The sequence below is a fragment of the Lynx canadensis genome, chromosome E1 (genome assembly GCF_007474595.2).
Source record: "Lynx canadensis isolate LIC74 chromosome E1, mLynCan4.pri.v2, whole genome shotgun sequence".
NCBI classification, from domain to species: Eukaryota; Metazoa; Chordata; class Mammalia; order Carnivora; family Felidae; genus Lynx; species Lynx canadensis.
The window spans coordinates 34,676,391-34,698,752 of NC_044316.2; the positions used below are offsets into that span (position 1 = coordinate 34,676,391).

General features: G+C 54.5%; 1 protein-coding gene and 1 long non-coding RNA gene across 8 annotated transcripts; one reads left to right on the forward strand and one right to left on the reverse strand.

The window, feature by feature from the left end:
- Positions 1 to 904: 904 nt before the first annotated feature.
- Positions 905 to 20,869, reverse strand: LOC115501425 (MYCBP associated protein). 7 transcript variants are annotated; one of them, XM_030296506.1, is made up of 19 exons: positions 20,817 to 20,869; positions 14,205 to 14,332; positions 13,072 to 13,231; positions 12,817 to 12,920; positions 11,143 to 11,332; positions 10,776 to 10,891; positions 9,805 to 9,955; positions 8,753 to 8,868; positions 8,553 to 8,668; positions 8,003 to 8,114; positions 7,325 to 7,514; positions 6,657 to 6,844; positions 5,827 to 5,973; positions 5,069 to 5,479; positions 4,563 to 4,684; positions 3,805 to 3,920; positions 3,292 to 3,437; positions 2,942 to 3,112; positions 905 to 1,076 (listed from the first exon to the last, which is right to left on the reverse strand). In XM_030296506.1, the coding sequence occupies exons 1-19, from the start codon at positions 20,857 to 20,859 to the stop codon at positions 975 to 977; spliced, it is 2,829 nt and encodes a 942-aa protein (XP_030152366.1). In that variant the 5' UTR covers positions 20,860 to 20,869; the 3' UTR covers positions 905 to 974. The 7 variants fall into 7 exon arrangements, with proteins under 7 accessions (XP_030152366.1, XP_030152361.1, XP_030152362.1 ...); XM_030296501.1 differs by lacking the exon at positions 20,817 to 20,869 and adding an exon at positions 20,564 to 20,705; XM_030296502.1 differs by lacking the exon at positions 905 to 1,076 and adding an exon at positions 1,083 to 1,395.
- On the forward strand, positions 7,461 to 9,947 carry LOC115501428. Its single transcript, XR_003964787.1, has 3 exons — positions 7,461 to 7,528; positions 7,889 to 7,976; positions 9,893 to 9,947. It is a non-coding gene; the product is annotated as an uncharacterized LOC115501428 (long non-coding RNA).
- Positions 20,870 to 22,362: the final 1,493 nt, after the last annotated feature.

Sequence of the window (22,362 nt, forward strand, 5' to 3'; positions counted from 1 at the left end):
GGCACAGCCTCTCTGAGGAACGGAGTGACCTGATCTTTCCAGAACTCCTCCCGCTCTCCACTGGAGGATGCTGAGGCCCACGAGGTCCTTATCAGAAGCACCGCATTCGAAACCAAGCCGGCAGGAGGCTATGGCCACTGCCCCGTGTCCCACCCACACCCCTGCTCCACCGGCACTTAAAGCAATGAGCCCAGCATTAGCACAGTTGTTCTTTGAACTCTGGGAGCCGGGACCCGGAGCCCACTCGCACGGGAGGCCTGGCCCAGAATGAGGATTTCGGACAGACAACCCCGTTCGGGTATGGAGTCTGAGTGGACAGCACTTGTCTTTCCAGGGGCCACCTCTTGTCCACTTTGCACTGCTCTGAGCAAGACGGTGGGCATTCAAGTCCAGAGGCTGTTTTTAAGGCAAAAAGTGGCTCAAGGAAACCAGCTGGTCTGACATGAGGCGGGGCAGAGACAGGCTGCCGAGGACACGGGATCTGGTCTCTGGAGTGGGGCGGTGCAGTGAGCATGATCCCCAGGGCCCTTGGACCCAGCTGAAGTGGGAGGATCTCAGGGAGCCAGGCCCCATGGGGTCTAGTTCTCCTGGTCTCACATTGGTCATACTTGGTGATGACACTTGGGAAAGACCTGGCTCCCGGAAGTGTAACCCCAAAAGCCTGGGCCAAGGAAGGTCAGAGGCGGGGTTCATGACAGGTGATGCTGTCCTGTCACCGGACTCGTTCCTTTTCCTGCTACCAACCTGCTCTTCTGCTCAGCACCCCACACATCACCTTCCGGGTGTGTTTCTCCTACCTCCTGTTGGATGGCTCCAGGAACCGGGAGGAGGGGGATCTGGGGCAGGTGGGACATGGGAGACCTGGGTCATGACCTGGCTTCATCAAGATCCGACATTCAAGACACAAAGGCCTAAAAGTTCTTTATTGACTTGTTTGTTAATCAGTTTCCCAGAAGGCACCTTGCACGCGTGAATCAGATACAAAGACGCAAAGTCTCCTCGACATTCTTTATGGGTCTGAGCTCGTCAGCCAGGACCATGAGGTCAGTCACTAGGGTGTCCAGCAGCCCGTAGACCTGGAAGAATGGGATGAAACCACAGGCCAGGGTTTGCTCTGTGGGAAGCCCCTACACAAGGGAGCACCCGGCAGGCTACGAGGGACATGTCTACACCAGGACAGAAGCGGCAGAAGGGGTAAAAACAAACTTGTGGAGCTTCTGTAGAACTGTTGTTTTTGCAGAGAGCTTTATTTTTCGGACCGGCCTGCGGAGGTCATCCTGCACTAGCCCCTTGGACATATGGGGGCCTTAGAGCCTGGGGTGGTTGAAGAGGCAATTCCAAGGAACAGTGGGGCAGTCCAGTTCCACCCTGGCCATCGGGGGTGTAAGATCCTTCCTGTGAGATCACAGATCCACATACCGAAATGTCTCCAGGACCAAGCCCTCCCGTGGGGCCGGACCACATGAGCCTCGGCAAGCTGATTCTTTATTTCAAAGAGCCCTATGATTACTCTCTAAACCCCATCAGCCTTCAGAAATCACAGTGATGTCACCAGTAGCAAATGGAACTTCTGATCAAATGGGATCCGGAGCGTTACCACAATGTATGATGCAATCGCGGCTACCTAGCTGTCCGCACCAGAGGAAGACAAAGCACTGCCATTAGACACAGTGACAATCGAATGTGGCTCCGTGGACCTCCGCTCCGAAATAACAAAGAACAGAACACAACACCTGAGTGACTCTCTAAGGACTTACCGCTTAAGAATAGACCATTATGCTCAGGTCACGATCTCCCCGGTTCATGAGACCCAGCCCCGCGTCGGGCTGTGCGTTGACAGCAAGGAGTCTGCCTGGGATTCTCTCTCTCTCTCTCTCTCTCTCTCCCCCCCCTTTCTCTCTGCCCCTCCCCCACTCGTGCATGTGCCCTCTCTCTCAAAATAAATAAATAAACATTTAAAACCAAGAAGAATTGGGGCGCCTGGGTGGCTCAGTCAGTTAAGCGTCTGACTTCAGCTCAGGTCATGAACTCGTGGTTCGTGAGTTCGAGCCCCACATCAGGCTCTGTGCCGACAGGTCAGAGCCCGGAGCCTGCTTCGGATTCTGTGTCTCCCTCTCTCTCTCTGCCCCTTCCCTGCTCGTGCTCTGTCTCTCTCTCGCAAGAATAAATAAAACATTAAAAAAAATTATAAAGAAAGAAAGAAAAAGAGCGTATACCATTAGGAAGTCTCTGCAGTGCTTTACAACCCTCACAGTTGCTGAAAATCCACCCTACCTAATGTTCCCCCATCTGCCGTGACGCACCTAACACAGACAGGAAGTGGGGGTGGCAGAAAAGGAGGCGCTTCTGCTCTGTTCCCCTAGTCTGTTTTCCCAACCACAGCCAGGGTGATCTTCTAAAGCCTAAGTCAGACCATATCACTCCTCTGTTCAAAACCCTGGGACTTCTCATTTCACTCAGAAAAACCCCAAGGCCACACAATGGCCTATGAAGCCCCACACGCCCTAAGACTTGCTCCCTCTCGGTGGCCTCTGTGGCCTCTGTCCTCCCGGCCACTCCCTCCCCTGCCTTAACTGCACCCTCTGCCTGGGGCACTCTTCCTGGATGTCCACATGGCCGCCCCTCACCTCCCTTCGGGTCTGTTCCGTGTCGCAGTGAGGCTCACCTGCCCCCACCCAGGCCTTCCCCACCCCCTGGCCCTGGGTTATCTCTCTCCCACACTGCTGGTCACTGAACACACCCGGTGTGCCATTTATGCCCGAGGCCTGTCCCTCACACACCAGGATGCCCTTCACAGGGGCAGCTCTGCTTCCGTCTTCCATCACAGACACGCTAGGCGTTTCTCGCTCGTGGAATAAACAGGATGAATGAGGGAGGGGAGGATGGCACACAGAGCAGGTGTGAGCGAGGGGAGGGCTGGGTGCGGGGCTCGGGCCCTCACCTCCGTGTGCAGCCTCTCGGTGTATTTCTTCATGACCAGGGGGTCTGTGGGTTCCTGGGAGGTCATAATGCTGTCAGGGGCAGGGTCTTCCAAGGAAACCCTGTCCCGACTTGAAGACTTCAGCGGTTTCTTGTCATCCTTTGCCTTGTGCTTCTTGCTGTTTAAACGATCCTGCGTGGAGAGACGGAGACACGCACAGCCTTCAGGAGCTCCCGGGGGAGGGCCAGGGCTTTCTCAAGAGCAGTTCACTGGGAGGCCCAGGGTCTCGCGCTGGAGCGACCGTCCACCTGCCACAACCCCTCCGACGCCTCCCCGGCCCCACCTGAGGCCCACACTATGTCCCAGCATGCCTCTTTCCCCGGCAGCTTGGCAGGTTTTCTATCCTCTTTCTCTCTGATTCCCAGCTGCTTCTTTTCCTGGGCTGCCCCTTTCCGGTCCTCCTTCCCAACCTTCCCGGCAGTCACTTTCACTTCTGTGACGGGCGGGGACTTGCGATCTAAGGGAGGTGGATGCAAGACGGCGTGACCTGGCCTCGCTGACCCCACAGGCAGGGTCGGGAAAGCCAAGGACCCTGGGCTGTCGGTGCTCCGAGAAGGAGCAGAGCACGTGACCTTGGGCAGCAGGACTGCAGGGCAGGGATGAGTCATTCAACCTCTCTAGGGCTCCGCCTGTCAAACCAGGGGACTGAGCGAAGGTGGGCACTCAGGTCGCTTCTGGGTCCCAAGTCCTGGCAGCAGATAGAAGGGTAGTGGGGCCCACCCCGCGGATCCACCTGACAGAGTTTCCACCAGGAGGGTGCAAATGGCTGAGGGGCCACTGCCAGCGGGGCGGAGGGGTGGGGAGGGGCATGGCTGCAGTCTGACCTTGCTCTTCTGGTAGGTCCAAATAGATGGTCTCCTTCTCAGGCAGGCCCAGCAGAGCCCTCAGCCACAGGGAATGGCCCACCAGGCCATCAATCACATCCCGCCATAGCTGCAAACTAGAGAGCAGGGCATACTGGAGAGAGCCATCACCCCTCGTTTGCCCTTGAATGTGCAGAGGCGTGGGTCCTTCCCTTCCAGGACACGGATGCCAAGGGCTACCACGGAGGGGCCATGCCCCGCCTAGCCCAGCAGCCTCACCAGTACCCGTGCAGGTGCTCAGACGGGGATCTGGCTCCCCTCAGGCAGCCGCCGGGAAAGAGTGGCCCGGGGCTAGGGGTAGGTCAGTCTAGGCTCCGGCTTGAGACCCTGGCTAGACTTGGGACTGACCCTGTGGGAGCAGGGTAGCTTTTGCGAGGTTCCCCGAGGGCCCCACTGAAGGCGCTCATGCATAATCAAGCAAGTTCCAAGCAAGAAGGGAGGCTTTTCACGGATTCTGCTCTTCTCGCTGTCCTCCGGTTTCTCCTCGGCCCATTCCTCTGCTGGTTGAGAAGGAACCAGGAGAGGGGGCGGGAAAGAGAGAGCAGCCGCTTCCTCCACTCTGGAGAGCAGCCGGTGCCCGAGAGGCTGCCGCGGCAGGTGCCAGAGTGTGGGGGGTCTGCGGCACCTTTTTTGCGACCTAGGACTGCGCGTGCCCAGAACCACAGGCCGTCAGACGCCCCATCGGGGAGCCCGGGCCAGCTCTGCCGGGGGGCACCTACCACATCTGGTGCAGCAAGTCAGATTGCAGGGGCCTCGGTTCCTGGCACAGCTCCAGGGCTGCTTTGTTGAGCTCGATGAGGACGTCCTCCCTCTGGCTCTCCTCAGGGAGTGCCATCACTGCCTGGCAGGGTTGTAGGGAGCATGAGCAGTCATTCTGCCCGGGACACCAAGGGTCCCCGCGTCCCCTAGCGATGGGTCTCGTGCAGTGAGGACAGAGAGCCGTACGGGGGTGCGGCCATGGAGGGTGGACCTCCCCCAGAAATATGTACCCGTGATCCCCTTCTCCAACGTGCGCCTGGGTCGGAGAAGGCACCCCTCCTATCCCGTGGTGGCCTAGGCGCCCGAGACAAAAAGAGACGACCCAAGAGATTGCTTTCTCCGGGCCTTCACGAGAGTTTGCTTCTTCGCCCAAGGGGGCAAAGGGGACAACTGGGGCCCTCCCTCGGTGCGCTGGCACCTCCACCAGGGCCGCCCTCCTACCAACCCCTCAGGGTCAGGGGAGCACCTTTCCGAAATCCTCCAAACAGAGGTTCCACTCAGGTGGGGGAAGGCCATCCAGCTCCCAGGGGCTCTTGGTGCTCCCCAGGTCTGGGCTCTCCTCCACCAGGATCTCCTCCATAATGCTCTTCCGCTGAGAACTCTGAGCCCCCGCTCCAGGCTTCTGGGACCCTAAAGCGTCTCGGGAGTCCCTGAAGGCCTCACTCTCCTGCCAGGGCACTTGGGATTCTGAGACTGGGCTCTTAGAGTGTGCCGAGGGCTCCACGTTCACGGAGGCCTTCTCCAAGTAGGCAGCCCGGGCCCTGGGGCTGTGGCGCTCCTCCTCACTGGGCCTGGCCTCCTCGGCCTTGGGGGGCAGGGTGAGGTACTGGCGCCACAGCCTGTGCAGGTTTTGCACCACTTGGTGCTGGTAATGCAGCTGCAGCAAAGGCAAGGGAAGACACGCGTTGGGGAGGCTAGGCCGTGGGGCACCCGGAGTCCCAGCCGGCCCGTTCCCTCGAGGGCACTGGTGGGGGGCTGCAGGGAGGAAGCCAGCAGGGGCCACGGTGGCCAGAGTGGCCCCTCGCATCCCCTTCAAGCTGTTCTCGCATTCGCGATCCCAAGTTAAGATCGCGTTTGAATGAAGGAGTTCCCGAAGCTCTGTTCCCGACCCAGCATCCACTTACTTGCTAAGTTATCTTGGGCAAATTTCATAACCCGCCCTGGGCCTCAGTTTCCTCACCGGAAAGCGAGGATGTAACTAGTACCCCCGTCACAGGCCTGCACCTGAGGATTTCTGTGGCGGAACAAGTCCTCCTCAGTGAGATAGGCGTCCACGGGGGACGGCGCACGCTCTGGGGTCAGGATCCCACTCAACAGCTCCTGCAGCACGCTGTCCACAATGGTGACCGCTTCGTGGGCAGCCAGCTTGTCCTGGGGAAGGGAAGGTGGCACACGATGGCGGCTCAGCCTTTCAAAACCCCCGCTGCATCCCTGAGGGGAGCCGGAGCCCTCAGGACTTTGTGCCTTCCCAGGGGCTGAGCTCTTTCTACCGTCCGTCTCTCTCACACGTACATACACTCCCGTTTCCGGACTCAAAACCCCCTCGGTATCTCCAAACATCCATGTTCCCTACAACTGGCTGAAAGCCTGTAGGAGGGGAGCCAGTCCGAGAGAAGTTGCTCTCTCATGGGGCCAGAAGGTCACACAGTCAGCATTTCTCCCAGATTAGGAAGGAGGGCAAGGGGCGGGGGCCACATGGTTTGGGTGCACCGCGGGCGGAGCCTCAGCTAAAGTAGTTGGCTTATGTCTGGGGGCCACAATAGGAGAAAAAAAAAAAAAAAAAAGCCCAGCTTTCTATAGAATGCCCGAAGGCACAGCACCAGGGGCCAGCTCTGGAACTGACTCAGGGCCGGGGCTGGCGGACTCCCAGTGCCCACCTCTCCCAACAAACACTCCCCAGGTCTTTGTTGGCAAAAACAGCGGCCTGTTGGTGAGAAATTCACCTCTTGGGCTGGAGGAAATAAGATCCCCGCGGGCAGTGCCAGGAAGAAAAGCAGAGGAACCTATCTGGTGTCCAGGGGGAGGTGGGGGGAGGGGGCAAGATCCTGGGTTACCTTCAGTAACTTCCTCTCTTCCCTGAAAACATCCTGGGTCAGGGAGACTGCGCGGAGGTTGACCTGCAGGAGAGCACCTCCTAATAAGGCGGGGTGGGTTCCAAACTCCCAACATTCCCTGAAGATGCCAGCATTCAGAGACTTGAAGAAGAAGGTAAAGGTTTTCGTTTCTCCAGGCAGAATCACACCTGCCAGGGACAGAGACGGAGGTTTTCACCACATGGGAGCTAGCTGAGCCCCAAGCCTGCACAATATTCACTGAGCCCTAAGCCCATGCACACAGTTAACTGGGCCCCTGGCCAGGGTGGTGACCAGAACCGAGGGGTTTCCTGGGAAGTGGGACTTTTGACTTCCTGCGCAAAAACTGACAAAGTCCCAGGCAAACGGGGATGAGGTGTGTGGGGTGGGGGTTCATCCTAGCCTCAGGCCTGAGCATATGGGTAACTGAACCCCTAGAAAGTTTCTGCTCCCTGGTGAGCGAGACTCTCTGTGTTCTCGAGTTCAGCTGTTCCCCCAACAGACATGCACAGTTAGGAGAGGACACAATTCACAGAAGAAATGGACGAGAGGAGGCAGAGGAGAGGGGTTCAAAACTTGCAGACACTTCAGCTAAACTTTGGCTCCTCGCAGACCACAGACAGGAGCCCGGGAGTAGGGCAGCTGGGTACCTTCTCGATTGTTAAAGTAAAACCGCTCCATCCTGTTTCTCTTCAGGTCTTGGAAAGAGTCCAGCTGAGACCGCCTCCGCCAGTTGTACCAAATGGCCACGGTGCCATTATTGACCACGGTCAGTTCCGAAGAGGTCTTCTCCCTTTCTAGAGTTTCGAAGGTCAAGCGAACAGCGATGCCAACACGCTTCTGGGGAAGGAGAGGTACGAGAAAGGTCTTTGAGGGAGGTTCTGGGCCAGGGTGACCGATTCATCCTCGATTGCCAGGGGCGTTTTTGGGTTTGGCCCTCCGGGGCCTGGCTGCTCTCAGGGTGCTATCACTGTACCCCGACAACGGCTGTCTCTGAGGCTGCCGTCCACGGCAAGAAGGGAAGATAAAACAGATTTTGTATCTGATGGACAATTCTGCTCCTTTAGAACCTTCTGGAAGCCATACCTGTTCGAGAAGTTTCACTTATTTACATGCTTGGGGGGCTAGGTACAAGCTGGGTGGCTTGTGACAGTCTCTTTTCAGTCTTGTGATTTCCTTCTAGCTTAAGTTAGCCTTGCTGTTACCATTTTCAGACCTGCTGAATGCCTGACTAGATAAAAATGCAAATGGGTGACTATCCAGGCTCCTTGTGACGGCGCCTGAGGGAGGCCCTTCCCGCAGGTAGGTGAGGGTGAAGGCAGTTTTACCTTGTCTTCTGGGTTACGGCCTCTGATCCAGCAGGCTGGCTTCCCACAGAACAGCAGAGAAGGGCCAAGAACAGGCATGGGGACATCGTCAGGGTAACTGGCCAATGAGTCTCTGGAAGAAAACCCGAGGACTTCCTTTCCCTGAGGCTACCACGGTCTGGCCATGTGCAGCCCACGGAAATGGCTGCCAGGCCTAAAGAGGGGCCCGGCTCTACCCTCTGATGGAGGGCTCCACTCGGGCTCAGCTCTGTCCTGCTCTGTTCCTGCAGGTGGGCATTTCTTGGACACAGAGACTCTTCACGCACAGCCATTTGGTGTGCAAGGCATTTCACAGCATTTCCATGGCTGGAAAATCCCCATTAGGGGCTGGTTGCTGGAAGGGGGCAGACGGTCACAGAAAAGCTGGTGCAGGTGTTGGAAGGGGCCCATTGAGAGGCCGCCAGATTTCAGAGCGGGGAGTCCTCCCTTTATACTGTGGGTGCAGGGCGGGGGTGGGGGGGCGGGAGGCCGCTCTTTCCAACCTCTCTGCCTAGGGCCCAGCCCGACTCACGAGGGCCCTGTGTCTTCAGAGGAACTTTCTTGGCTCCTATCGAATACTGGATAGTCTTCCACGGTAACGGTCGAGAAAGGCTGCCCTCTGCCCACCACCTCCAGGCCATCGATATCCTCAGGGAGACCAAGAAAGGGAAGATTAGCTGACTGAAGACAGGCCCAACGTTAAGGGGTTTCCGGGCACCGAGGGGCACTGACCTGCTGGCTGAAGTCCAGCTCTGCCATGACGCTCTGCAGCTCCTTGCGTCGGTAGATCAGGAACAGACTCCGATCCCAGGTGTAGCGGTACCAAGCATCCTTCTGGGCCGGCAGTCCTAGAGCAGCAGGGTCCAGGGACCCTCAGCACGGTCTGCTGTGGGGGCCTCTTCTCCACCCGCCGTCAGGGCTCTGAGAGCACCCAGCCCGGCACCACTTCCGGGAAAGGGGAAAATACACCTTCCCTGTGCAGCTGGACTCTGGTCCGCCTGCCTGCCCCATACCTACCACCTCCGCAACGCTGCTCAGGGCTCCCACAAAATCAGCTTGCAAAGCTGCAAACCTTTGGGTTATAACAGCAATAGCGGCTCCATTTGACTGTGTTAACAACCCGCCAAAGCCTCTCACATACGCGCCCTGTCTCATTTAACACTCTCTTGTCCCACGGTACATTACAGATGGGGAAACGGAGGACCAGGGAGGTTAAGTAACTCACTGGAGCTCACAAACCCAACACAGCTGGGGTCTGAACCCAGGCAGCCCAGCAGCCTCTAAAGCAGTGCAGCCGCACAGAAATATCACGCAAACCGCACATGCAAGCCGCCAATGTAATTTCAAAGTTCCTAGATGCCACGCTGAAAAAGGCGAAAACAGGTGAAATTAGCCTTAGTAACCTAGTTCAACCCAGCAGATCAAAGATAGTATCAGTTCAGTAAGTAATCAATATAGACATGATTCGTAAAAATATATTTAATGGCTTGTATTTTATGCGAGTAGGAATCTTCGAAACCCAGCGTGTAGTTGAGACTTACAGCACTTGAGTTCACACTAGCCACGTCCCAGGTGCTCGATGACCCCAGTGGCCACGGTGGCCGCGTAGACAGAGCAGCCCTACAGCTCACGCTCCAGCTCGCCTCCCCATCGCTGTCTTACTGCCGGGGGGACTGGACCTCCAAGGGTTACGGGCCCCCATCCCAGGCCGTTCTCACTCCACAGTCATGCTGTCCCCCGTCCCAGGCCCAGCCCAAGCTGCTGGTTTCCCGCCCACCCCTCACCTGTCTCCGCCTGGATGCAGTGGGGCTTCCTGACGTGAGTGATCGGTTCCAGGAGGCCACGCTGAGCTTTGGTCTTTGTCATTACCAGACCCGTCATTTCATCTCCCAAGTATTCCAGTCGACTCCAGAACCCACTGGTCTCCTCACAGCTCTGGCAAGGAAGGACACATGGGTCAGATCACCTGGACACTTTGGAGAGAGGCTGGCGGAGGTGGGGGGTCCGGGCGGACAAGACTGCCCCACAGACTTCAGATGCTCCCTCTGGGGGATTCGCTGCTGCCCTGGGAGCAGGAAAGAAGCACCCGTTTTGAGGGGCGCCTGGGTGGCTCAGTCGGTTAAGCGGCCGACTTCGGCTCAGGTCGCGATCTCGCGGTCGGTCCGTGAGTTCGAGCCCCGCGTCGGGCTCTGTGCTGACAGCTCGGAGCCTGGAGCCTGTTTCAGATTCTGTGCCTCCCTCTCTCTCTGCCCCTCCCCTGTTCATGCTCTGTCTCTCTCTGTCTCAAAAATAAATAAACGTTAAAAAAAAAAAAAGAAAAAAAAAAAAAAAAGAAGCACCCGTTTTGTTCTTAGGATGCCCTGCTTCAGCCCCACACGGATAGTGTGGGCCAAGACCGGCCACCGCACTGACAAACCAGAACATAGTGTGGTGCCCTGGGTCATCTGAAAGCCGGAGCCTCAGCTTTTAGGAGACAACACGGAGACTGTTCTAGTAACTCAGTACCCGTGATATCTTTGTCCTCCGGCTGACTACTGCTGACCACCACAGGCTGAGTAACTTAGCTTGCCAGGCCCCCAGTGCCTGATAACAGGACCCATAATAGGATTTAGCAAAGGCCTGGAGGGCTTAACAATGTCTTTCGAAGGAGCAGATTTTTTTTTTTTTTTTTTTTTTTTTTTGCCCCCAACTGTGCAACCTGAGGCAGCCACCCCTGGGTCCGGGCCCCCTCCGCCCAGAGCACTTGGCGACTCACCTTCCCATCATGCTGTGTCGGAAGCGCTCGGTCAATGAGCTCCCGCTCCTCCTGGATCTGCCTGTAGGCCTCCCCAGTGTGCATAAGCAGCTCGCCCACCGGCTTCTTGAGGCGTTCTAGAGGGAGCGAGCCAAGAATGCAGCCTGCCATCGAGTCAGGACGAACAGGGGCCCTAGCACTGCTCACGGGTCAGCCCCACCGCCGGGCTGATCTCAGGACCCGCTAACAGCAATAAACACTGGGGAGTGGATGGCGCAAATGCGACCAGCCTGAACCCAGGCTCCGGCAGGTGGAGCGACAGAAAAACCCGGCACGGGAGCCTTGGTGGTTGATGAGGCCCGGCAGGAGCCCTGTCCGTTTTGCTCACCACTCAGGGCTTCCTGCTGCTGCTTCCGCAAGGCTAGGTTGCGCCGCCAGTTTTTGAGAAAGTTGTGCTGAGGAGGCGGGGCCCAGGGATGCGCCTTCTCCTTCTCTTCTTTTGGGGCTTTCCGCTTTGGCTCCTCTTTAGCTGAGATGAGGGTCACCAGACAGGGCGGGGTGCGTATGAGCTCAGCCAGCTAAAAAGTACACCGAGAGGGGTACTTGGGTGGCTCGGTCGGTCAAGCGTCCAACTCTTTGATTTCAGCTCAGGACGTAATCTCACGGTTGTGAGATCGAGCCCCGAGTCGGGCTCGCGCTGGGTGTGGAGCCTGCTTAAGACTCTCTCTCTCTCTCTCTCTCTCTCTCTCTCTCTCTCTCTGTCTTGCCATTTGCAGCGACGTGGATGGCGCTAGAGTGTGTTATGCTGGGAGAAATGGGTCAGTCGGAGAAAGACAAATACCACGGGATTTCACTCATGTGCAGCTTGGGAAGCAGAACAGATGAACATACAGGAGGGGAGAGAAAAAAAAAAAGAGAGGGAAACAAACCATGAGAGACTCTTCCAGACAGAGAACAAACTGAGGGTCGATGGAGGGAGGTGGGTGGGGGATGGGCTAGATGGGGGATGGGTACGAAGGAGGGCCCCTGTTGTGATGAGAATTGGGTGTTGCGTGTAAGTGATGAACCACTGAATTCTACTCCTGAAACCAGTATTGTACTGTATGTTAACTAACTAGAATTTAAATAAAATTTTGGAGAAAAAAAAAAAAAGATTCTCCCTCTCCCTCTGCCCTTTCGCCCTCCTCCTCTAAACAAACCAACGAACAAACAAGTAAATAAAAAGTACACGGTGAGCATGTGGATCCTGGCGAGGAGGAGCTGAGCCGGGGCTGAGCAGACTTCTTTAGGCCTAACCTCCTGCAGTCCCCCCAACGCTGCTCAGAGTCCCTCCTCTCCTGGACCCCAAGGTAGTGAGTGACAGAACCAGGGGGCCTTGGAAGCCCCTGTCAGTTCCCTCTCTTCCAGAGGGGAACCTTTGCTCTAAGCCTGTGGCCGACAACTCTCAGTGTATCTGTCCTCACAACTGATGCTGATTGGCACCAGCACCTGCAGGGTGACAAGAGACATTTTGATATGACCCCAGGCCCCTTAGCACCACACCAATCGGAGATGTTTTGCCTGGAACCGGGGAAGCAAAGGCACTGAGAGAGAGTGAAGCACCTCACGACGGGAAAGTCAGACAGACATGTGGCCCTCTTCATGTGGCCCTGGGAGCTGCGGGAAGCCACCTTCCTCCACCCTGTGGACCGGAGAGGAGAGCAGGCCAGACCTTGGAGAAGGGAAAACGAAGCCGGCGCCCAGAGGAGTGGAGGGCAGCGAAGCAGTGTGAGCCCTGAGCCCAGATGCCTCTCGGGGTTCAGGCTAACTGGGGCTGGACACACTGGCTTTGGGGTTCCTGGAGGCACCTCTGTATCCTTATAGTGAATTCCTGGCTTCAGCTGAACTAGCTTCAGGTGGCTTCACGGTTGCCAGGGGGAGGGTCACTATCACTTCAGATTCCCCGGGGCCCCGAGACTGAACTGCCTCTCTGGGACCCCAGTCCTTCTTGACTGTGCCAGGTGGTTAAGACCGAGATGACTTCAGCGACTTCTCTCATCCCAGCGGCTCTGTACAAACAAACCTGGATGTTTCCTCGAGCAACTGCAATTCTCTTAAAGTCCTGGAGACTCCCCAAGATGTGGTGAGGCAGAATCTGGTCACAGCCATGGAAGCTGTCACCCGGACCTGGGGGGGAAAGGGGAGGGGACAGAGTAGGTCCTGTAAACGATTCCAGATTCGAGGGGTTACTTTCTGATGGCGACTCGGCTTTCTCTCAAGGCCGCTCCACGAATTCAGAGACCAGTGAGGCCAAGGCCAAGGCCAAGGCTGGGCATACCAGAGTAGTCCAGGGGCTTCGTGGCTGCATCTGGAGTAGCAGGATATGCTACTAAGTGGCAGACCTTCCTCTTATGATCCTTGGGTTTGAGTTTACGGATGATAAATTTCTGGGTGACGACAGGTCTATCTTGTGTCTCAATAAAGCGAGGAATGTGTTGCTAAAAAAAACAAAAAACAAAAGAGGAGAATCCCACTTGAGATCAGGAGGAGGAAATAACACCACCCGTCTCCTCTGTCCTAATTCTTGGTGGGATTCCTGAAGGCTGACAAATCTGTTTCTCCAGTTCTGTCCATATGTTCTGTCGAGGAAATGCCTATGCAACAGACTTACGACTTAGCAATGTCCTGGAGGGGAAAAAAAAAATAACATCTAATGCCTCCAGACAGTTCAGGTGAGAGGTGGTTGACTCTTCCAGGTAAAGCGTGGGGTTAGGGTTTAGCAGCTTTATCCGCCTCTGTAACATGTTTCTCAAACTCACTTTTCCCTTCTGTGAAATGGGGATCATAGACACTTGCCTCCATGGGAAGCAAGACACCTCAACATCTCATTTCCCGGGGGTTCTATGTAAATCTCAGAAACGTTTAAACAAACAACATAGTAAATTCCTTTAGATGCAAAGGTGAGGGCACCTGGGTGGCTGAGTTGGTTAAGTGTCCGACTCTGGATTTCGGCTCAGGTCGTGATCTCACGGTTCGTGAGTTCAAGCCCCAAGTTGGGTTCCACACTGACAGTGTGGAGTCTGTTTGGGATACCCTCTCTCTCTGTTCCTCCCCTGCTTGTGTGCATGCACTCTCTCCCAAAATAAATAAATAAACTTAAAAAAAATTTAGAGGGGTGCCTGGATGGCTCAGTTGGTTAAGCGTCTGACTTCGTCTCAGGTCACGACCTCACAGTTCGTGGGTTCGAGCCCCGCTTCGGGCTCTGTGCTGACAGCTCAGAGCCTGGAGCCTGCTTCGGATTCTGTGTCTCCCTCTCTCTCTGCCCGTCCCCTGCTTGTGCGCTTTCTCTCTCTCTCGAAAATAAATATTGAAAAAAAATTAGATGCAAAAGTGAAAAGAATTGGTGCTCAATTCCTCCATGGAATTAGACGCTCCCCCTGCAGTGAGGGGATCCCTGGATTTTATCCTTACCTTCTTCAAGTCTTCCTTTTTAATGGCTAAGGCCAGGATGTCACCCCCTTGTAGGACACTGCTAACAGGCTCAGGTTCTTCCTGAATGGGGGGTGTGAGCTGCTCAGGTACCTTTGCCCGCTTCCTTTCTGAAGAGAAGCAGAAAAGTACGAGTGCTGAAATAGACATATATTTCTAATATATAACATATATTATAATATAGCTATGTAACATATTCTAATATATAGTATCTCTCTACATATATCAGATTTCATGGCGAGAGGCAGAGCTCAACACCTGCACAGACAGCAGAGGCTGCCAAGGTGGCTCGAGTTCTCTCCTGAAGGTCCCCCTACCCGTTCCCCCCTGGCCTGTTACAGTGAGACTGAGACTTCTGAAGTTGAGACCAGAAGATATCCCATTCCGGGCTGTGCTACTTATAAGCTGTAAAACCTTGGGTACGTACATCGCTTGCCCTCTCCTGGTCTCCTTCCTTTTTGTAAAAAGAGAAAGCTGGACTAAATCAGTGGTTCCTGAACATTAGTCAGATGCCTGCCCGAGGATCTTCTGGAGAGATTTACAAACACAGCTTCCTGGCTGCTGCATGGAGCCGGTGCTAAGGGAAACCGTTATTTTTTTAAAAACTCCCTAGGTGGTTCCGATGCACGGAAGTTTGGTACAAGTGGACTAGATGCTTTCTCAGCCTCCCCCCATTGCTGGCATTGATGCATTGTTCTAGGGGAAGGCGTCAGGTTTCCTTCTTTTTTTTTTTTTTAAACGTTATTTATTTTATATTTAGAGAGAGAGAGACAGTGCTCGTGTGCGAGCGGGGTAGGGGCAGAGAGACAGGGAGAGAATCCCAAGCAGGCTCTACACTGTCAGTGCAGAGCCTGATGCGGGGCTTGATCCCATGAACTGTGAGATCATGACCTGAGCTGAACGCTTAACTGACTAAGCCACCCAGGTACCCCAGCATCAGGTTTCTTAGGACACTGTCTAAAATGCAGATGCTCTGGGGGAAACAGAACATTCCCCTCTGAGCGTATATTGCATATTCTTTCATTTAATAAATACTTTTAGCCAGGCATCTTCTAGCTAGGCACTGTGCTAGGCTCTGGGGATATAAGGCAGAGTCCTGGGCCTCAAAGAGCACAAGCCCATGGGAGACAAGGCTGCCAAACAGCGTCATTGAACTGGGGTTACTATGGAAGCATCCAGGGGGACCCCAGCCCAGTGTGCAGGGAGGCCGGGGAGGGCTTCGGGGGGAGGTGATGTTTAAACTGAGAGCTAAAGATGACAAAAGTTACACATGGGAAAGGCACTGGGGGACAGGCATTGCAAAGGGAAGAGGCCTAGAGGCAACAGAACAGTGTATGCATGGGGAACTCAGAGCACATTTTTTAAATAGCTGGAGTTCATCAGGGCGGGGTGGGGGTGGCTGGTAGGAAGAGCTTAGTGAGCTGTGGAAAGGACTTCGGTCTTTACCCCGTGGGCCACAACATAGCAAGGGAGGGCTTAGGGGGTGTAAGGGTGAGGACAGGACTAGTTAGGAATCTACTGCAGGAATGAAGGGGTTGACAAAAGTGGCTCATGGGACTGGGGAAAGTGGAGAAATCTGAGCCGATTTCCCTCAGGTGCCAGACTCTGAGATCTCATGGGACAGAGTGAATCCTTCTCCAGTGAGGACGCACTCCCTGCCTTCCTCCCACAGAGGTGTTAACGGGTTTCAAGTGCATTTTGCTTCTCTGGCTTGGGTCCTCCTGTCTGCTGCCCCCTGGTTTAGAAAGGTTCGACCCAAGGCCCGAGGCTGACACGCGAAATACCATAAGAAAGCCTAAGTCCTGTCTTTAAGGACTTTAAAAACAAAACCTGGATTTGTCCGCTGCTATGCAGAGTAATTTTCGAGGGGCAATGTCACTAAAACATCAAGGCAGGTATTCGGATTATCAAAATCAAGTGTTTTTAGGAAATGCCCACATAGTGGCCAAAAATCCCAAATCGGAATCATTCCAACAGAACTCTAAATCCAGCCTATCGTTGAGTCTGTCTCCTCAGCAACCGGTTCAGCAGAAACCCAGGTGTATCTGTCAGTTGAACCACATGGCGCTGTGCGCACACGCGCGCGTGCACACACACACACACACACACACACACACACACACAGGGCTGAACAGCTCCACCCTGAGTTCTGGTCCCCTCCGCCATCGCGTATGAAAATGCAGCCTTCGGTTTTAACTTCCACTTCCTCTCTCCCTTCTTTACAAAGGCACCAAAGGTGATGGCAGACCAAGAGAGAACTGGTAACAGCTGAAGGTCTGCCTTTATAAACATTTTGGAATTTGGGGTGCCTGGCTGGCTCAGTCGGAGGAACATGTGACTCTTGATCTCGGGGCCATGAGTTTGAGCCCCACATTGGGTGTAGAGGTTACTTAAACAAACAAACAAAGACTTTAAATAAATATTTTGGAATTATTTCTGTTTTCCAGGACATTTGCTTCCTCTGTCTGTCACCTTGGCTGACTCTAACACCTTCCCAAAGGATTAAACATCTCCCGATGTGTGCTTTTTACTGGGGCGTGTATAATTACCATGTGTAGGGGCGCCTGGGTGGCTCAGTCGGTTAAGCGTCCGACTTCGGCTCAGGTCATGATCTCACAGCTCGTGAGTTTGAGCCCCACGTCGGGCTCTGTGCTGACAGCTCAGAGCCTGGAGCCTGTTTCAGATTCTGTGTCTCCCTCTCAACCTCTGACCCTCCCCCCTTCATGCTCTGTCTCTCTCTGTCTCAAAAGTAAATAAACGTTAAAAAAAATTAAAAAAAAAATAATTACCATGTGTAAATTTATTTTAATTTTTTAAAAAAATTTTTAATGTTTATTTATTTTTGAGAGAAAGACAAAGCATGAGTGCGGGAGGAGCAGAGAGAGAGAGAGAGAGAGAGAGTGGGAGACATCCTCTCCTAAGCAGGAGGATCTTAAGCAGGCTCCAGGCTCCAAGCTGTCAGCACAGAGCCCGACGCGGGGCTCGAACTCATGAACCGTGAGATCATGACCTGAGCCGAAGTCAGACGCTTAACCAAATGAGCCACTCAGGGACCCCTGACTAAGTGTAAATTTACAAACCTTCAACATTGCTGAAGACTTCTGAAATAGTGAAACTCTGGTCTGAGGTCTTTCTGAGGTTATCTTGGGTACAGTTCAATACAAGCCCTGTTACTGCATACAGTCAGTGAGTAGTGTGTTCTAGTTAATAAAGTATTTATCAAAATGACATATACACAGAGGATATTGACCAAGCAACTTCTTTGCGCTATAAACTACAGAGAAGATGATATAAAAGGTTGAGATACGGCTCCTCGGGGCGCCTGGGTGGCTCAGTCGGTTAAGCGTCCGACTTCGGCTCAGGTCATGATCTCGCGGTCCGTGAGTTCGAGCCCCGCATCGGGCTCTGTGCTGACAGCTCAGAGCTTGGAGCCTGTTTCGGATTCTGTGTCTCCCTCTCTCTCTGACCCTCCCCTGTTTATGCTCTGTCTCTCTCTGTCTCAAAAATAAATAAACGTTAAAAAAAAATTTTTTTTTTAAAAGATACGGCTCCTCTTGAGAAACCGAAGACTAGAGCTGACACACACACCAGCATAACATAAGGGCCTAAGTTAGTGGCACAGACAATGCGTTTGGTTACTTGTCCAAGAAGGAACGGATGGATGTGGCTCATACAGTTTAGGGCTGTAAAGAAAGGTTCGGAAGAGAAGCTGCGGGGGTCATAGGCAGCTCTCCAGGCTAAGTCCAGGCCTTGAAGGAGAGGAAGCCTTTGCCCAGAGAGAGCAGCAAACAGAGCTGTTCCCGGTGAAGTCACAGAACGAAGATGGAACATGGCTTCCGCGAGGCGTGGCGACACAGAATGCGTGTTGGGGAAGTGGGGGTGATGTTGGAGATGAGAGAAAAACCAGGGCATGACAGCTTTGCAAAGGAAGGCTGAAGCATTGGTCTTCCTGCTGGAAGGAAGCAGGTTTGGTCCAGGAGGGTGAGTTGGTGAAAGCCGTGTTTCAAAGTGATACATCCAGTGCGGGTAAGTCAGGTGGCTGGGGCGGAGAGCGGGGGGTATCTCAAAACCCACGCTGAATGCGGCTTCTGGTAAGCCCCACAACCAGCATTTTCCCTCGATCTTGGCAGCTGCGAGGGGGTCAAAGACCAGCCCGGGGCAGTAAAGTGACACATCTCTTCGGGAGCCAGGCCGGGCAGCTGGAAGCAAGGTGCTCAGGTCAGGTGGGAGTGGGGGAAAGGGGAAGCCATGGAGGGGGAAGAAACCCAGCCTCCATGTTTTGGTTTCTTGTTTTATCTAAATGTTACTCTTTTTCAGTGTTGATTAAGGCCCTTGGGAAATTCTCACTTTGGGGTTGCTCTGGAGGAACCAAGGGAGAGGCTGTCCCTACCAGGCCTGAGCTTTAATTGATCAGGGAGGGGCATCTGTTACTGCTGGGAGTGCTCCTGGTTTCTTAACAAGAGCAGGGAGAAACTTGGGAGTCCAGAAGGACTCACTTCTCTTAACAGGTTTCGTCACAATATTTGCTTGCCTTTTTCCTTATAATTCAGAGACCTTGGAAAAACACAGCATGAGATTACGTGTGTTGATTAGCTATATTGCTCTGAAAGGGGGGGGGGACAAAAGCATTGTCCTACTACACTGACGTCCCCTGAGATACTTAGAGGGGAAAAAGGAATATTGCATGCTAAACTAAACACTCCGCTTTGTTTCCTCCTCGCCCTGGTGCATGTTCTCAACTCGAGGGCTATTTAACAAACTAAATTTCCCCTTCTTAAAAATAAATACGCAGTGATAAATCTTTCCTTGATTTGTTTACAGCAGAAAGTTCAAATCTGATAAGATGCAGAAAGCAGGAGGCAGTAGCTAGGAAAGCCCTTGACTGCCCTTGGGAAAGGGGCCAGCTCTTCTCTCTCCATCGTTAAGAACTATATCATGAAACAACATCTCAATCCTGCCTACATCTGACTTTTATACCATAAAGAGGGATTAAAGCCAGCCATACTTAGTTAGCAGGCCTCCCAGGGGCCCCTGCTGACCTGCAGACCTGCCCTTCCTCTCACACGGTCACTACTACCTGAGGCTGGCTCTGAGTCTCCCCAAGGCCTGCAAGAGCATGCCCAGACTTTCTGACCTAGCAAGGTGTGGCCCCTGCCTCCCTGTGCATCCCTCTCTGGCTCTTTTCCCATTCCTCCACACTCACCACCTCTGCCCTGGCCACCAATGTCATCTACATTCTCAGTTCCATGCTTCAGCGGATGCTGTTCCCTGCTCCCTAGACCTGGACAAGCAAACTGCCTTTTGGGGGGCTGTGAAGTGTCAGCCACAGATGTCACCTGCTTCAGAAAACCTTCCCCCCAAATTCTAGCATCTAAGACCTAGGTCAGGGGCTCTGAGCCCCCTTAACTGCTAGGGATCCCTATATCACAGCATTGATATTCATCTAGTTCCTCCTCCGGCAGTTCACTAGATTCTGAGTTTCTTGTGGGCTGGGATCACACAGTTAATACTGACACCATTGTCGTCCAGCACGGTGCCCACACACAGCAGGCCCCCAGTAAATGGAAACAGCAAAAAATGATGGAAGAGGGGGTGGGTTGCAAATGGGAACACGTCCAGGGGGTCAGTCTGCTGTCACACACCCTGGGACTCTCTCACCTGCAACCAGAGGGTAGCTGAGGAGGCCAGGAAGCAGTCATGCCTGCGACTGTCTCCAGGTTACACAAATGGGACGCGTGTCATCCAGCCAGAAAGGGTATATATGTGGTGGAAAGACACAGGAGGCAGAACCGGCCAGGTTAGGCATTTCTCCTGCGTTTTTCCAGCAGGCCTCTTAGGTGAACACCCTCCAAAGAATCCCCCCAAGTTGTTGGTTTCACGGCCCCAACATGTTTCTTGCATTCTTTCCTGAATTTCTTTTCCCAAGGACTCCTGTTCCCTGCCTTTCTGAAACTCTTTCCTGACTCTTCTGCACCTCATCCAGTGGAGGGCTCCTGTCTTCAGAGTCCCACCCTAAGATTTGGCTAGAAGTAGAAGTCTCCTATGCCTTCCTGCCCAATGCCATCTCCCCAACAACTGATCCCTGGGGCCTCTGGCAGTCCCCTACTTCCTAATCCCCATCCCCAAGACCCTGTGCACTGGGCCTCCTCCCTTTCGGGGGTCGCTGCCTTGTACATCATCCCTGAGGTATGGGGTACGCCTTGTTCCGTACCCCATTCCCCCATGATCTTTACCTCCATCCTGGTATCACCCCCGTCCTCCAGGCCCCGTGTCGTGAATCCCATCCAAGAACCCCAGCCCCTGTCGGGTTCTCCTGAGCTCCCAAGGCAGCCAGCGCCAACCTTTAATGAGTTCTGCGGCCTCCAAGAATCTGCTTGCGGGTATTCTCAAGCGGGACTCCTTCTTTACTGACTTCATGGTGTGGCCCGGGCTGTGAGCGTGGCCCTGCGCCGCGGGGACCTGGGATAACGAGGCTATGCGGCACCCCGCCCCCCCCCCCCCCCCCCCCGCGACCCCGCGCGCGAGCGCGCCGCCTGCCAGCGGCCGCCAACGCGTCCATAGCAACCAGCGCCCCGCGCGGGGGCGCGCACCCACCGATCAACTTGGGCGGAGACTGCTTGGCAGCCACTTTTTTCATCTGGCCACGCCTACGCGCCCGCCGCGGGCCGCTCCTCCCGCGCGCGGACCCCGAGAACTGCGCCGGCCGGGGTGTGACGTCACAGGGGCGCCGGCGAGCGCCGTGACGTCAGCGGCCAGCGGGGGCGGGGCTGGGGGCGCAGGTGAGAGGGAGGGATGCGCCCCGCCTGCAGCTGCCGCGGCTCCAGGGCCTTCCTTGGTGCTTCCGGATGGCTTCTTTCACGCCCTGCCGAAGCCCCCCTGCGTGGCTTCCCGTGGGTTTCAGGGACCTGGTGGCCCCTGCCTGCCCCCTACGCGCGCGCCTGTGACCTGGCCCCACCCGCGCTTGCGACAGGCCCACCATCGCTTCCCAAACAATCCAGGCTTTTACCCCGACTTGGGCCCTTCTCGTACTGCTGGTTTCAGTCCTTGGAGATGCTGCCCTTAACCGCCCAATCTAAAGTAGCCCCTCTGCGGTCCCAACGTTACAATTGCACTCGGGTTCCTTTTTTTCCTAGAGCCCGAACGTATTTGCAAATTATTCTGTTTGTTTACGGGGTTGCCTGTTGGGAAGTTCGCTGTGAGAATGTAAATTACGTAGGAGCATGGAAGGCCTGTCACTGGTCCCCACCCCAGACCAGGTTTAGCACATAAGTAGTCATTCAAACTGTGTGTGGAAGAATGAAAGGTCTTTAGAGCCAGACTGCCGGCTTGCTAGCTTTGTGTTCTTGGACCAGTGCCTTGCCGTCTCTGGCCACAATTTTCTCCCTTATAAGGTGGAGGTCATATTGCCTCCCTCACAGGGCAACTTGAAGGATTAGCCGAGAGTATGCACTTAAACTACCCACCACAGTGTCCTCCATAAACTGTAGAACCTTCTCAGTCAGTTCTCAAAATCCTGCTGGGGTTGGATGGGGGAGATACACTCTATACCCATTTTACAGATGAAAAACCTGAGGTCTATAGAAGAGAAGAATGTAAAGTCACCTGACTAGCAAGAAGCATCGTTTGAACCTGATTCTCCCAAATCCAACTTCAGGGGTCTTTGTGCCCTGTCTTCTAGGCTAGTTCCGAGATTTGCTGCAGTCTGCCCTAGACAGGGGAGAAACTAGGGAGGATGCCTGTAGGACTGGTCAGTCAATCTCCAGGCTCCCTGTGTGTTCCCCGTTACCCAGCCTCTCCCAGGGGGCACGGCCTCTTCATGCCCTTCTACATGATCTCTTATGACTGAGACATCCTCCATGGGCAGCCTCTCTTCTGCTCTGGGAGGTCCAAGCACCAGCCTCCTTCCAGTTCACTCCATTAACATTTACTGAGCACTTAGGGTAACCAAGCTGAGCACTGTGTCATCTGGGCTCTCCGGGAGGCAGACACTGAGATGGGGTCAGGAGCGCAAGATGTTTATTGTGGGGAAGAGTGGGGATAGGGGAGGGCTTATGAAAGATGAAGGGGGAGGAAGCAGGATTGGGCTGGGAGAGCCACAGACTGCGTGGCAGATCTCCCAAAGTCATGGACGTCTGGGGCA

What these genes read in the sequence shown, in the direction of transcription:
- LOC115501425 (XM_030296500.1), bottom strand. Translation starts at nt 20,639, where the DNA reads ATGAAGTCAGTAAAGAAGGAGTCCCGCTTGAGAATACCCGCAAGCAGA. An exon ending in GGACCTACCAGAAGAGCAAG is followed by an intron (nt 3,438 to 3,804) that starts GTCAGACTGCAG and finishes CACCTCCCTTAG; the next exon opens with ATCGCAAGTCCCCGCCCGTC. An exon ending in CCGAGAGGCTGCACACGGAG is followed by an intron (nt 1,396 to 2,941) that starts GTGAGGGCCCGA and finishes GTGATCTCACAG; the next exon opens with GAAGGATCTTACACCCCCGA.